At 38.1% G+C, this 15218-nt stretch overlaps 2 protein-coding genes across 3 annotated transcripts; both read left to right on the forward strand.

The window, feature by feature from the left end:
- Positions 1 to 461: 461 nt before the first annotated feature.
- On the forward strand, positions 462 to 6454 carry LOC145624174 (uncharacterized). Of its 2 annotated transcripts, none has more exons than XM_081677151.1 (6): positions 462 to 857; positions 2215 to 2364; positions 2932 to 3005; positions 3136 to 5007; positions 5231 to 5315; positions 5472 to 6454. In XM_081677151.1, the coding sequence occupies exons 2-6, from the start codon at positions 2223 to 2225 to the stop codon at positions 6191 to 6193; spliced, it is 2895 nt and encodes a 964-aa protein (XP_081533277.1). In that variant the 5' UTR covers positions 462 to 857; positions 2215 to 2222; the 3' UTR covers positions 6194 to 6454. The 2 variants fall into 2 exon arrangements, with proteins under 2 accessions (XP_081533277.1, XP_081533276.1); XM_081677150.1 differs by having other exon boundaries at positions 464 to 857; positions 5231 to 5381.
- A 5088-nt stretch (positions 6455 to 11542) lies between these two features.
- Positions 11543 to 15010, forward strand: LOC145625345 (uncharacterized). The gene has a single exon (XM_081678405.1). The coding sequence runs from the start codon at positions 11543 to 11545 to the stop codon at positions 15008 to 15010; it is 3468 nt and encodes a 1155-aa protein (XP_081534531.1).
- Positions 15011 to 15218: the final 208 nt, after the last annotated feature.

Consider the following 15218-nt stretch of genomic DNA (forward strand, 5'->3'; position numbering starts at 1 on the left):
AACCCCGTTATGCACGCATAATCCGTTATTTTTACTGACTTGGCAGCACACCACACGGCACAAAAAAGCTCTCAGACTCAAAAGTTTTTATTGAAACACATTTCCATTTTTACACTCCATAAAATAAAATAAAAAGTCTACAAAACTTGTATCACTCCTTTTCTTCTTCCCCTTATTCCGTAATCAAAATTTTACAATAAATCCCAACTAAACTCATTAACTAACCCCACATCCCTCAAATGATCAAATCCTCACACGTTATATATTTCACTCACAAAAAAACAATCAAATTAATTTAAAATTAAATACCTAAAAAATACACGGTTTATACTAATGTGTTCTCAAAGTAAGTAAATAAGACAAAACCCAAACTTTGTTATTACTTCTATTATTTATTTAATATAAAAATCGCAAAATTACTTGTAATAAAAATAAAATAACACTCTATAGAAATATAGAATAGAATAGAATAAAATAATAAAATCAAAATAACCCTCTTTTCTCACAAACACACAAAAAAATTAGGAGAGAGAAAGCGATAAGACTTGCAAGAAAAAGAGTAGTGTGAAAGAAAAACTTAACTTAACCCAAACTATTCCAAATCCAAAACAAATACCCAATTTTATTTTCTAGTTTTACTCTCTTCATTCCTTTTTCTACCACCACCATTTCCACCGCCGTGTAATCCGCTGCTACCTACCCACCGGAAAACAATGTTAATTGATTCTTCACTATTTTTCCTTCTAAAAACTGCATTTTTCTGGGTTTTCTGAGAATTTTTCTGGGTTCGATTTAATTTACTCTAATTTTACTGGATTTGTCTTTACTCATCCGATCTCACTTCTAGCTTTTCTGAGGTACTTGCAGAATCTATCCCCTTTTTAATTTGCATTTTTTTTTTCTAGTTGTTTAGTGTACTGTCTTTATTTTACTCTTTTTTTGGCTGCTTTTTGGAAAAAAATTCAGCTTTTCTTGTAATTTGCCTTTTCCCCTTGATTTTTTTAATTTATTAATAATAATTGTTTTTTTGTTTTTTTTGGGCTGGTTATCATTGTATACTTTACCGATTATGCAATTGTGGATAAAATCAAGCTAATTTTTTCAGTTTTTAGTGGCTAGATTGGAATGTGGGTTGAGTAATTTGGGGATTTCTGGGATTTTTTTTTTTATTTTTTTTTTTGAGATTTCTGAATTTTGATGTGTAATTTTTACTGGGTATGTTCTTAAATTTACTGGGTTTGTGCTTCAACTCACTCCAAATGTCACTGAAAAGGTCTCAATCAACCAATTTTTTACTGGATCAATTCTTTTTTTTTTTTTTTAGTTTTTTAATTTTTCAATATGAATAGTATAGTTTGGTTTACTTTTAGTTATGATTTGTTAATGATTACAATATTGGGGTTGTAAAAGTTCCCAGAATCAAGCTAATTATTATTTTTTTCATGGTGGTTGGATTAGAATGTGGGTTGAATAATCATGCTGAAGTTGGGTTTTATTTATTTAAATCTAATATAAATTTTGTAGGATGGTGATTGATTGATTTCCTTGAGATTTACGCTGGCGGGTAGTTGGTTTTCTATTTAGCTTTGATGTGAAATATCATTTGGGTATACAGTAGAAATCAGTGGATTAGTCCCTATAATTCTGATTAATCTGCAAAATTCCTATTTTATTCTTCTATGCTTTTGTTCCTGTTTGTTCCCCTGCCTTTTTTCTGGGAGTTTTATCAGCTGACACTGAGAGGTCTTTGTTGAGGAGGAGGTTTATATGGGGTTTTGTTTTCCTGGATACAAGTTGTGGGCATTGTATTTGATCTTTCTCGAAACTTACCCATCTGTGTTTTGAACTAAATTCGAGATGTTTTACCTCTTATTCTTTGCTGTCTGAGCTGCTGTTTGTTCTTTCATTCTATGCGGGGATGTCGAGTACATGCATTTGTGATGGAGAAGGTTGCGACTTTGTTAGTACTTTCAATGGTTACAGTTTTTATGTGATACTTGATCTCAGTTATTCTGTGTGTTTTGTTTTGGTGTGCAAAATTTATGTATGAATTGATGCATTGTTTTTCTAAGGGCTGAAAGATCATAAATTTGAATACAGTGTGTTAGATGCTCTGATTTGGTTCTTTGTTTGCCCTGTAAAGTGATTTCACATTGCGCTTCGGCTACTACTATCTGATATAGAGGGATTAAGGTTTGAAACATGTTGTGGCAGGTGCTCAAATGAATGGGATTCAACTGAATGGTAAACCTTGTGGTTCTGAGAAACCCGTGCCAGGATGTTTGGGAAGAATGGTCAACCTCTTCGACTTAACTTCCAGCATGTCTGGAAACCGGCTTCTCACTGACAAGCCATATAATGACGGTGATTACTTTTACTCATACTGTCAAATATTGTTTCTTTGGCAACCAACTTATATGTTAACTTAGCCTTGTAAAAGTTTAGCTTGGATGATGCGAAGTCCAAGTTTCTTGGCTTAATTACATGCAGGGGTGCACCATACTGCTTTTTTTGTAGCATGCTAGCATCAATTGAGCTATCATGAGTCCATGTCCATTATTTGTAATATGTATTAATCTTAGTTTATGCAATTATGAAGCTGTTTAAAAAAAAATAAAAAAAATGAAAATTAGAATTTCATTTGTTTCTTGAATGTTAGCAAGTTTCTTCTTCTTCTTCTTCGTTTTTTTTAAATAAAAAAAATAAATACATCATTTAATATCATTTGAACATGCTATATATGCTATATGTTTATCCTGACCTGATTATTTACATCTTCTTCTACTTGATATATATATTGTCATTCATTGCTGCTTTTGTGGAGTTTGTGCTGTCAAATTATTATTTTCCTCATAAAAAAGGTTGCAAATCTATATATTGGTTAAAGACTATGGGGCTAGCTCTAATGACAATAAGCTGATTAATTTTCAGGTTCTTTATCAAGATGTCGATCTGATGTCTCTAGGATGTCGAGCATTAACGCAGATGAGATGGAAGATAAAGTGGTAAATAGAATATTTTTGTGATGTTTAATTGATTCATTTTGTTGCCCCGAATTTTTGCATAATTATCATGTGTAGCAGTGTAGTCAAGTTTGTATTCTAATCTTATTATTGTGGTTTGTTTGATTTTCAGATGGTCTCTGACTTAAGGAGGTCTTCATCGAACAGAAAAACTAATGGAACTCCTGTAAAAATGTTAATAGCTCAAGAAATGTCAAAGGACTTGGAATTAAAACAGAAGCCACCTAATGTGGTAGCAAAGTTGATGGGACTTGATGTGATTCCTCAGCAACAGCCTGATTTTGCTCCCCAGAGGATTCAATCAAGAGGTTATTATCGAACAAGTCATTCAGAGATACCAGTAGGATATTGGCAAGAAGAACCAGACTTTCTCAACAAGCAAATTGATAGTGAGGCTTATCCCTATCGAGATCAGGATGAATATAAAGACATATATGAGATCTGGCAGCAATCTCAAAGAACAAACTGTAGAAGAGATAAATCTCCTCAAAAGGGTAGATTTGCTGAAAATGTGAATGAAAAAAAGTTGGCACTCATTCGTCAAAAATTTATGGAAGCAAAACGTCTTTCCACAGATGAGAAGCTACGACAGACCAAGGAGTTCCAAGAAGCTTTAGATGTGTTGAGTTCCAACGGTGACTTATTTCTCAAAGTTCTTCAAGAGCCAAATTCTTTGTTTTCTCAGCAGTTCATTATTGGGGAATCCATCTCTCCATCTCCAGAAACCAAACGTATTACTGTCCTTCGACCTTCTAAAATGGTGGGCGATGACAAATTTGATGCACCTGCTAAGAGGAATGAAAAGCAAGTAAAGAAGCAAGTTTCGTTAAACCAGGTCAATGCATGGGATAACCAGCATAGGGGATTTCCGCCTACTATATCGTCCTGGAAGGTTAGTGATAGTCCTCCTATTCAGCCCACCCGAATAGTGGTGCTGAAACCTAGTCCTGCTAAGGGTAATGAACCTAAGGCAGTAATCTCTTCAACCCCATCCTCTCCGCGGGTTCTACCGAGTGAAAGTTTCTTTGAAGAACCAGAGGATGAGGAGGCCCGAGAAGCAAGGGAAGTGGCAAAGGAAATCACGCAACAGATGCGTGAGAATCTGGCAGGTCATCGAAGAGATGAAACATTACTTTCTTCCGTATTTTCTAATGGCTATACAGGGGATGAAAGTTCTTTCGAAAAATCTGAAAATGAATTTGCCGCTGAAAATATTAGTGATTCTGAAGTTATGTCGCCAACGTCAAGGCATTCTTGGGATTATGTCAATAGATTTGGTAGCCCATTTTCTTCGTCATCTTTCAGCCGTGCATCTTATTCCCCAGAGTCGTCAGTTTGTAGAGAAGCCAAAAAGAGACTTTCTGAGAGATGGGCCATGATGGCATCACATGGAAACAACAACAATAATAATCATGACCAACGGCACATTCGAAGAAGTTCCAGTACGCTTGGTGAAATGCTTGCTCTTTCTGAGATCAAGAACTCTGAAATATGTGAGGTTGAGGACAACAATAAAGATCAAGATCCTAGGGGATCAACTTCATGCTTGAATAGCAATATGGATGCAAGAGAATGTGGTTTTGATTCTCCCAAGAATCTTTTGAGATCAAAATCAGTCCCTGTTTCATCTACAGCTTATGGAGAAAGGCTGAATGTTGAAGTTGCCAATCCGGCACATTGCAAGGGGGATTTTTCGAAGGAAATAATGAAGGCAAAGGCATCAAAAACCTCATTCACTGGGAAGGTCACAAGCTTGTTTTTCTCAAGGAATAAAAAGTCTAGGAAAGAGAAGTCCAATAAATCACTTTGTAATGATGAATCTCAACTGGCAGCAGCCGAAACTCCTGGAGTCCTGGCACCTCCTGGAAGAACTAGCAATGATCACTCTGAGGGTGTTCTCTCTCCAACTTCGCGGTTGCATAGTGGGGCTGTTATGACAAATCTTAGTGATACAAGACTTGGACAAGGCATTTCTTCTCAGCAGGTAAATATGATTCCTATATGACTTGTAGTCTTGTATAATATATGCCTTGCTGCTTTTGCATTACCAATGCTTTATCTGAAAGTTTTTTTTTATCTCATATTTAAATCATTAAATAACTTCTGTTTGTGATTATTAAATAACTTCTGTTTGTGATCTGGTTATGCCTTTGAAGTTTTTGCAATCACAAATAGCATTTTTATAAGTAAATTCTGTGGTTTTGTAGGGATTTGCTGTATCCCAGCCAGGGGCACCTGTAACTCAAGGGGAGAATCAGGAACAACAACCTAGCCCTAACTCAGTCCTCGAAGGTCCGTTTGAAGAGGATGACAGCGCCTTACTTGGCTGTTCTCGTAGCATTGATTCTCATTTGCATGGTATTTAGCTTTTCTGTATTTTGGACATGATTTGTTGTGTTTACTGCCAATTATCACTGACCAAAAATTCCTCATTCGTTCATAAAACAGGAGAGCATATTCCTCTGAGTCTTGGCAAGTCTAATTTGATTGATAAATCACCACCAATCGGATCAATTGCAAGGACCTTATCATGGGAAGAATCCTTTGCAGAAACGTCCACCAATTATCCTCTAAGTTCTCCATTTGTATCCCCAGGAGCAGAGGATGATGAGGTCGAATATCTCTACTTAGTTCAATCCCTACTAACGATGGCAGGTCTCGATGATGAGGGACAAGTGGGTTCAAACTTGGCCAGATGGCATTCCCCGGACAGCCCATTAGATCCGCTCTTGAGAGATAAGTACATTGACCTGACCGCCAAGGAGCCACTACACGAAGCGAAAAGGAGGCAGCTAAGATCATGCAGAAAGCTCGTATTTGACTGCGTTAATGCGGCACTAGTGGACATTACGGGTTTTGGAACCACAGCTAGCCATTGGGGTGGATCATGTGTTAGGCCCAGACATGGGTGCTTGGAAAGTGACACAGGGACAGCATTGACAGACAAGGTGTGGTCCTGGATGAAGGAATTGTTGCCCGGCGAGGTCAAGTTCCTTTCAGTTGATTGTGGGGACAACCACAGTTTGGTAGAGAGGCTGGTGAGGAAGGAAGTTACAGGGAAAGGGTGGAATGATCAAATAAGATTACAAGTTGACAGTATCGGCAAAGAAATTGAAGGGAAGCTTCTTGAAGAACTTGTAGAGGAGTCTGTTGTTGAATGGACCAGCTGAGAGCGCGAAGAAGGGTGCTTTTTTCATCCCTCGTTTTTTCCCCGTAATCTTTGTTTATTACATCCTAATTAAATTATTATTCCAAGTTAATTATTTTGTGTATCAATGGTAACTAACTCAACATTGCTAATCTGTTTTTTACCCCCTCATTTTCCTGATCTGTTTAGATGGAAATTGTTGCAAAAATGTGTATTTATTCTGGGTTAATTATATCTTTTGTACTTGAGATGGAAAGATAAAATAGAGAGAGGTATTAAGATCTGTTTCTTGTCATCTGTCCCCATCATTTTATATCCCTAGCATATGTCATGTTTGGTGGCATTAAATGATCTTGAATTGCTCACTTTTTTTTTTTTAAGTTTTTATTTTTTAAGATTATATCATCTCTTAGATTTATAATTTTCAAAAAACTATCAACCTTTGTATTCTCCAGGTTCGTGCTGGACTGTTGGGTTACTTCAGGTTCGATACAATAACTTCAGGTCGGGTTGGTAGGCTGGTAGACGGTAAGAACCATGGGTTCTCTTGGTCTCGTGTCCAAGCTATCCAGCTTTGGCTGTGGATTAACCGAGGTCTAAAACCCGCCCCTAGTCGTATAAACCGAATTTTAAATTTAAACTTTCATCATAGTATTACAAATGTGCAATAACAATCAAAAAACAACAAATTGGGTTGGTGGGTTTAGAAGCAGAGTTGGTTCATCAGTATTCGGATTTACTTCTTGTATGAATCTGTGATTGGAATCAGTTGTTTGGTGAACCGGGTTAAAGAAATGAGCGCCTCGAATAAATTTCAAATTACGATATAAATACAAAGTACTATCTCCGTTACATATTATTTGCAACGATTTGACATAAAGTAGAGAGGAAAAATGTCTGATCGTTACAAATAATATATAACGGAGGTAGTATAGTTTACGTCAGATTTTTGGAATACTTGGTAAATCTATCTAATAACTCCAAAAATTTGGAAATTAATAGGATTTGCGACGTGTCAATTGGCTTGCTTGTCATTGTGATTAGTGTTTGTCTATTTAACATACAAGTGTGCTCAAAGCGATTTACCAATTTATTTCTTATGATTTTGAATACTCACAAGTCATAACTAATAACTGGGATTTATGCGTGTTAGGAAAAGTTAAAAAAAAAAAAAAAAAAAAGAAAAATGTAGTACATTTATTTTTTAGAAAAGAAACAAACAAAAGTATAAAGTGTTACCAATAAGATAAAAAGGTTATTTTCTCCCTTATTTATACTCACAGACTACTAGTATTAAGAATTTAAGATGTAAGAAGTTCTTTTGTCCATTTTTTATAAGTTAACAGTACTATTATAGTATTATGATACCATATACTTGTATATGAATAATTGAATAGAATCACTAAATTTGAAGGGAAACTGCACTTTTTTACCGAGTATTTATTTATTTGAAGGTAATTTGTACTCCGTACTTCCGTAGTAGTGGTAAAGAACTAAAGAAAGTGCTTTAATTTACTTATTTACTGAATATTCATTTGATTTTTATTAAAGTGAATATTCATAATTCATTCATTTGATTTCTTACCTCCCTACATGAGTAAAAGTTTTTTTTTTTTTTGTTTTTTTTAAACAAAATACAGCTTTAATTAAAAGTCTCCAAGGGTCATTATATTCATTAATGAACATTATGACTTGTACCAAATTAGTTATTGTATTGACAGTACAACACTACAACTGTACAGTAGCAACTAGCAATGTTTAATTTAATTTAAATTAATTAGTTACAGATTATATATTGATTGTAAAAATACAGATAGATGCATTTTTCTTATTTCAAATAAAATAAATTCAATGCAAAGTTAACTACAACACCGTACTATATTCGTGTGAATACTGACTAAGCTTTAACCTTTTTTTTTTTTTTTTTTTTTTTTAATGTAAGAAAGTCTACCTTAACCTTCATTATAACGAAACAGAGCAAAAGTCAAAGTTAAAAATAAATTTATTAATAAAAAAAAATTGCTAATTGTAGATAGCTGCAAGAGTCAACAGCTTAACAAAAGCCAAACAAATGAGTAGTAAATGATTATGTACTTTACAGGAAGTTTATTTCTCCAATCAGAAAAATTATTATATTAAAGGATAAAAAAAAATATATATATATATACTTCGTATATATATAAAAATGAAGCCATGCACATGACAATAATGGCCAAATTATTTGGTAGGTGTTATATTGTCTGTGGTTGCATTTCACCACCACCTTATATCTTTCAATAGGAAAATACCTAAATTCTACATTAAGGTTTTTATTTTTTTTTTTTATTATTATTATTATTATTATTATTTTTTTTTTAAGCTCACCACATGAACAGCAAAATATGCAAAAGATATTGAAGTAGATAAATGGACAAGTCATTAATTTTTATTATTCATCATAAGGAAAATAAATTTCAAGGCGTTATAGTTTAAGTTGTTCCAATGAAAAATATATTTCACATGTGTTAGATTTTAAAGTCTTTTTCTTAAATTGTATTTTTATATGATGAGTTGCAAGTAAAAAGAAATGGAGCGGAATTGGGTAATAATGAGTCAAATGTTCAATATGATAAGTGACTGTATTATTGCAACTTCTACTACACAATATAATGTGCATGAGAGGTAAAGTCTTAGGTCTTTTATTCTCTCTAAGCAAGCAGGTCTTTTATTCTCAAGCAAATACCTTGTCGGTTCCTAGGGTTTTAGGGTTAACCTCTTGTTCTTGGAGTTTTTCCTCCTTTTAATTCCTTATTTACTTCTCTTTAAGGATTTCTTTATTCCTTTCTCTCTTTGATTCGGTGATAGGGCCTTTTCTACTACCCAATCAGGTTTTAGTGAGGTTTTTTTTAATCTAAATTCCTCATCTGTGAGGTAAGCTTGGCGCTCCAGGATAGCTCTTGTGGCCCACCTCTCTTATGTGTTCTTCTCTTGGTATTCCTTGATCCGACACCTGGATCTTTGCATGGCTGAGTGTTAGATTAGTGTCCAGGGTAGAAAATACCAGGGGTTTAATTTTTGTTTTACCAAATTCCAACTTCTCTTTCCTTCTTTACTCGTCCTGCTACTCAAAATTTATTGCTCTACTCCTCTGTTCTTAACCAAGCTCTGTAACTTTCCCCTTCTTAATTACTCTACCGTTTGTTGTCGTCTTCGTTATGGCTCATGTTAATCGCTGGACCGTGTACCAATCTGGGGTCTATTTAAATCAACCGTTGGAGAATTATATTGCAAATATCGATTGGAATAAAGCGGTTATTGGAAGATTCTTTGGTCCCACTCCTCCTTGTCGGGCACTTGTTCAACAGATGGTCGATTCTCAATGGCTCTCTCGAGGTAATATTGTTGTTCATCGTAGTGGTTGTTATTATGTTTTTGCATGCTAAAATTTGGCCGACGTAGAAGCTTTACTTGAGCAACACACTTTCGTTTTGGATGCCCGTATTTGCAATATTCGTAGGTGTAATAGGTATACGATTCCGGCCAACGTTAATTTTGATTTGACGAGGCTTTGGATTCGTGTGTACGGCCTCCCGCTAGGGCTTTTGGACCCTGAGTGGGTTGTGGAGACTCTCAAGCTCGTAGGGTCAGTAGAAACGCTGGAATATGATGGTGAGGGGCTTCCTGCCGAGCCAGAATTTAGGGGCCAGGTGCTTGTTGATCTTTCGAAACCATTAATTCCAGGCTGCTTTGTCCAGGGAGAAGACGACCCTATTTGGATCTATTTTCGCTATGAGGGAGTGTTTATGTTCTGTAAAAAATGTGGCTTGGTGGGTCACTTTAGAGAGTTTTGTCATAGTTCGGACTATGTGGTTGCAAGAAGAATAAATTCTCGTTTGGAAGGCTTTGAGTCACAAGGTTTAACGGTCCTTTATAATGCAAACAATAGACCCTTTTACACTAATATGGTTGAGGGTCTCCAGGATATTTTCACAAATAGGAATTCCAGAGTTAATCTTCTTGTCTTGGCGCAAGACTTTCACTACGATGATAGTAGTTCGGGGAATGATAGTGACAATGGGGATAATGATGACTTGGATAATGATGATGACAATAAAGATGATAATGATGATGATAATCACGAACCTCTAGACAATAACAATCAACAGGATGATGAAAATTCGGATTCACAGGGCGGAAATGAACCACAAAATTCTGACTCTGATTCAAATGGTCCTGGGGGAAATAATCTTCCAAATGGTCACACTAATTTACCTGAGGCGACTGGGGATAATAATGATAATTTGGAGCCTGAGTTCGTTCCAATTAACGGGGTTTACCAAAATGGATATTTGTCCCACTCCTTTATTGTTGTTGATAATTCTTCTTCAGAAGACTCGGTTTATAATTCTGCTTCGGAACAGGGGATTGCTCAAGGTTCTTCATCTGAAACTGACCCAACTACCCCTGAATCATACCACAATCCGTCATCATTGAGGTTTATTGAGGAAAATCGCGTTGAGGCTATGCGCGCTGCTGCAATTAGTGCCGATGCTACGCATGCTGCTATTCCCCATGGTGATCCTTATGCTCCGTTCTCAGGGATTCGGTCAGGGAATTATCATGCCACAACCTCTTCTCCTTTGGGTGGGGGGTTCCGCATTTCAGCAACGCTAGAGGATAGCTACCTCACAGATGAATCGGATCAAGACTCGCTCTCTCCCCCGACTGTTCAGGTGGCTGCATCTGATCTTCTCGCTGATGCTACCCCGTATACTATGTCCGGGTCTCTTTCGTTACATGATAACAAGGCGTCTACAGCAGCTCACCCGCTTGCCAATTCTGATGCTTATCTCTCTCCCAGGTCTGCTGCTCAGAAGCAGAATGCGCCTACTCCGGTTTCGCCTACAAAGAACGACATACCTGACTTGCCTTCTAAAAGGGCGCGGCATCATCATTTTCATAGATGTCGTTCTTATGATCAAGATCCTTACTTTGGGTACCTTGGATCAACTTGGTCTCAGAAAAGACGCAAGATAAAAGCCCTTAATTTGCACATTAAAAATGGCTTCATAGTGCCTACTTCCCTTGGGTGTTCTGCTGAAAAAATGAAGTGCCTCTCTGATGTGTCTACTGCTGCTCATTTAGGTGTTATTAGGCGCTCTTCTGCCGGGTTTACTTGCTCTACTGGTAGTTCCTTTGGTTTAGTGGGCTCCAAGAGGAAAGGAGACCCATGTACTACCGCCTCTTCGTATAAGCTTCACAAGGCATCCACATATGGGTTCTCCTCTTCGGTCTTACATGTGGACTCCTCTGCTACGTCAGCTAGCTTCTCACCTGTTCACTCAAGCACCTTTGGTTTGGCGGCTGACCCTTCACAGCCCCCCAAGGGATTATGATGATCACATCCTGGAATTGCCGGGGACTAAATGACCAAAGTTCTCCTAAAATTCCTTATCTGTGTTGGTTGTTGCACTCTTTTGTTCCTAACTTTTTGTTTCTTTCTGAAACTAAAGTTTCTGTTTCTGTAGTTACTAACCTCCTTAGTTTTACTAGTCCATCTTCGGTTTTTGGAGTTGATTCGGATGGCTCTAGTGGAGGTTTAGTGGTTTTTGGGTATGCCTCGGATGATGTTTCATGTGTTTTTTGTTGTAGATATGTTGTTCTTTGTAATATAAAGCTTACTAATGGAAATAGTAAATGTGTGATGTTTGTTTATGGTGCGCCTGTAGTAGAAGATAGACCCCAAGTGTGGAGTTTAATTTTAGATTTACTCCTTATTTCTCCTAATTGCTTGATTATTGGGGATATTAATCAATTTGAGCACCATTATGATAAGTTGGGGGGGTCGAATGTCATTAAGGGGTGGGACTCCTTTATAGATTTTAGACTTCAGTCAAGTTTACTTGCAACTCCTTTCAAAGGTCCACCATACACTTGGACAAATAATCGAGATGTTGATCAACTTATTTTACAGCGTTTGGACCGGGCTTACATGACCTCTGATTGGTTTGACAATTTTCCAGATAGTCGCTTACTCAATCAACCAATCCTAATTTCAGACCATGCGGCTATTATTTTTGATGATTCCCCGTTTCAAAGGCACTCCAACCGACCATATCAGTTGGACAACTGGTGTATGAACTTTCAAGAAATACACAATTTTGTCCTCTCTACGTGGAAAAGAAACATCTCTGGCTCTCCCATGTTCATTCTCTCTAAGAATCTGGGGCATGGTAGGTCACTAATCAGGACTTGGTGTCTTAACAATAAGAAATTTTGGGGGGTCGATTGGAAAAACTTCTCAAAGGATCTTTCTAATGAGGGCGAGGCTCTTCACTCACTCAGGGATGCTTCTTTCTACATGACAAATATAGTGACTTCTAAAGACAGTATTCTATTACAACTCCAATTCTGGAGACAGCGTTGTAAGAAAAACTGGATACTAAAAGGAGAGTGCCCGTCTAAACTTCTTTTCTCAAAGATCAAGACTCGACAAAAGAAAAATGTGATTACCTCCTTATTCGATAATCTAGGAGTCCTACAGCATGGCCAGAAGGACGTTCAACATGTAGTCATGCAATCTCTCAAGAAAACCTTTAAAACTGATTATATGCCTCCTTATGACTCGGAGGTAGATACTGTCCTATGTGAGTTAGATCTTCCTCGGCTCAATTCCTCTCAAGTTTCTAATTTGGAGCGTCCATTCACGAGTACTGAGGTCCGTACGACCATGTTCTCGCTAGGAAACTGTAAGTCTCCAGGCCCAGACGGGATCACTGTGGAATTTTTCAAAACACACTGGGACGTTGTGGGAGCTTCAGTGGTTACGGGTATTCAAAGTTTCTTTCAAACTGGGTTTCTCTTGAAGGAGTGGAATCAGTCCCTCCTGGTCATGATTCCTAAGATTAGCAATCCGACTGAGATGGGCCATTTACGACCAATCAGCCTGTGTAACACCGTCTACAAATGTGCTTCTAAATGCTTGGTGGCTAGGCTGCGTCAGTATCTACCCCTTCTCATTTCTGACTCCCAGCACGCCTTTGTTCAAGGGCGTGTAATGACGGATAACATTCTCCTCAGCCATGAGCTAATGGAAAAAATCAATTGTTCCAGAACTAGCACTAATTGGCTTGCGTCGATTAAAATAGACATGAGCAAATCCTATGACAGAGTTCATTGGAGTTTCCTTTTACAGGTCTTAAAGGCATATGGCCTTCCGGCGCGCTGGTTACAGATGATCCAACAATTCCTTGCCACGGTATCTTATAAATCCTTGGTAAATGGTAATGCTTCGGATACCTTCAAACCTCACTGTGGTCTTAGACAGGGGGATCCTATCTCTCCGTATCTTTTCCTATTTTGCATGGATATACTCTCTCGTATGCTACATTTGGGACAGGATCTAAAGCTTTTTCAAGGAATTAAGTTGTCCAGATCGAGCCCTATTATCTCACATTTATTCTTTGCGGATGACGCGCTCATCTTCTTTCGGGCTACGTCTGCATCTTGTACTAATATCATGCAGATCATTCAACGGTTTACTAAGATTTCGGGAGAAGAGCTCAATTTGTCTAAGTCCTTGATAAAGTTTAGCCCGAATATTTTTGCTTATTCTCAAGCTGGGTTTAGGGCTATTTTTCAGATGAAACATGTTCAGATGTTTGATCACCATTTGGGAGCTCCAATCGACTTTGTGGGTAAGAAGAAAGACCAGTTTCAATTCCTAATCGACAAAATCGTTGGAAGAATTAATTGTTTAAATGCAATTCGGCTTTCTCAATCACAGAAGTTGATTTTTATTAATTCTATCCTTGTTGAAATGGCTTCCCATGTTCTCGCTTGCTATGAATTACCGGCCTCTGTAACTGGGAAAATTGATTCCCTTTTGTTGCGCTTCTTCTGGGCGCACTCTGAGGCAAAAGGTATGCACTGGGTAAAGAAGGAAACGATGCACCTTCCTCGAGGATTGGGAGGCTTGGGTATTCGCTGCGTGTCCTCCTTGAACAAGGCTTTGCTAATGAAACAGGTGTGGCGCCTCTTTTCCAATCTGCAATTGCTTATTTCAAAGGCCTTTGATGCGCGCACGACCTTTCTCTCCAACAACCCTCACAGGGGCCCTACATTCTCTGGTCGTCATTCGTATGGCTTGCGTGGTTTACTTAAGGCGGATTCTCTTTTACGACAGGGGTGCAATTGGAAAATAGGTAACGACCAATCTTCTCTTGCTGGCTCCGCTAAGTGGGTCAGTGGCCGAGTTCCTGAGTTTAAGCCCGGAATTTCAGTGTCCAATTTGCCAACTCCTACTGTTAGTTTCTTTATCCATCCTCACACGTTGGGGTGGGATACAGATAAAGTTGTCCGCTGGTTCGCCCCAGCGGATGCTTCGGCAATCCTCGCTCTGGAGGAACCAGACACAACTCAGGATGACTTTCGGTACTGGGGGAGAACTCTATCTGGTAAATACTCGGTCAAATCAGGCTACACCATGCTTCAACAGGATCAGCTTTCTCCTTCGGCCACTCTTTCTTCCTCTGACCCATTCTGGAAAGTTCTTTGGTCTCTTCGGCTACAACCAAAATGGAAGTTGTTCCTGTGGAAACTGCTACATCGGGCTGTTGCAGCAAAGGTTGAACTCCATCACAGAGGAGTTCCGGTTCAAGATGTTTTATGCGATATTTGTCAGGCACAGCCAGAGGATCTCCAACATATCTTCAGAATGTGCTTTAATGCTCGCTCAGTTTGGAGGGGTGGTTGCCTAGGCATCCACTCAGAATTTTATGGAGACCTTTCTCTCTCAGATTGGATCCAAGATTATATCCGACTTTTTATCAGTCAGGATGGCCCGTCTAGTTCCGCTTAGGTACCTTTGTCGGTATGCTTTGGGGTTTGTGGTTATGCCGGAATGATAGGATCTTTAGGGATTCCTCTACCCCCGGCCTTTTGATTTACAGTTTGCGGAGGTTATGGAGACTCATTCAATCTTTGCAGCCTCTGAGGACTCCTCTTCTACCTCTAATTCGGTAGGAGGGGATGCTGGGGCTTCTTCTCCGCCTGGGTTTTACTTAGCT

The sequence above is a fragment of the Chenopodium album genome, chromosome 3 (genome assembly GCF_948465745.1).
Source record: "Chenopodium album chromosome 3, dcCheAlbu1.1, whole genome shotgun sequence".
NCBI lineage: Eukaryota > Viridiplantae > Streptophyta > Magnoliopsida > Caryophyllales > Amaranthaceae > Chenopodium > Chenopodium album.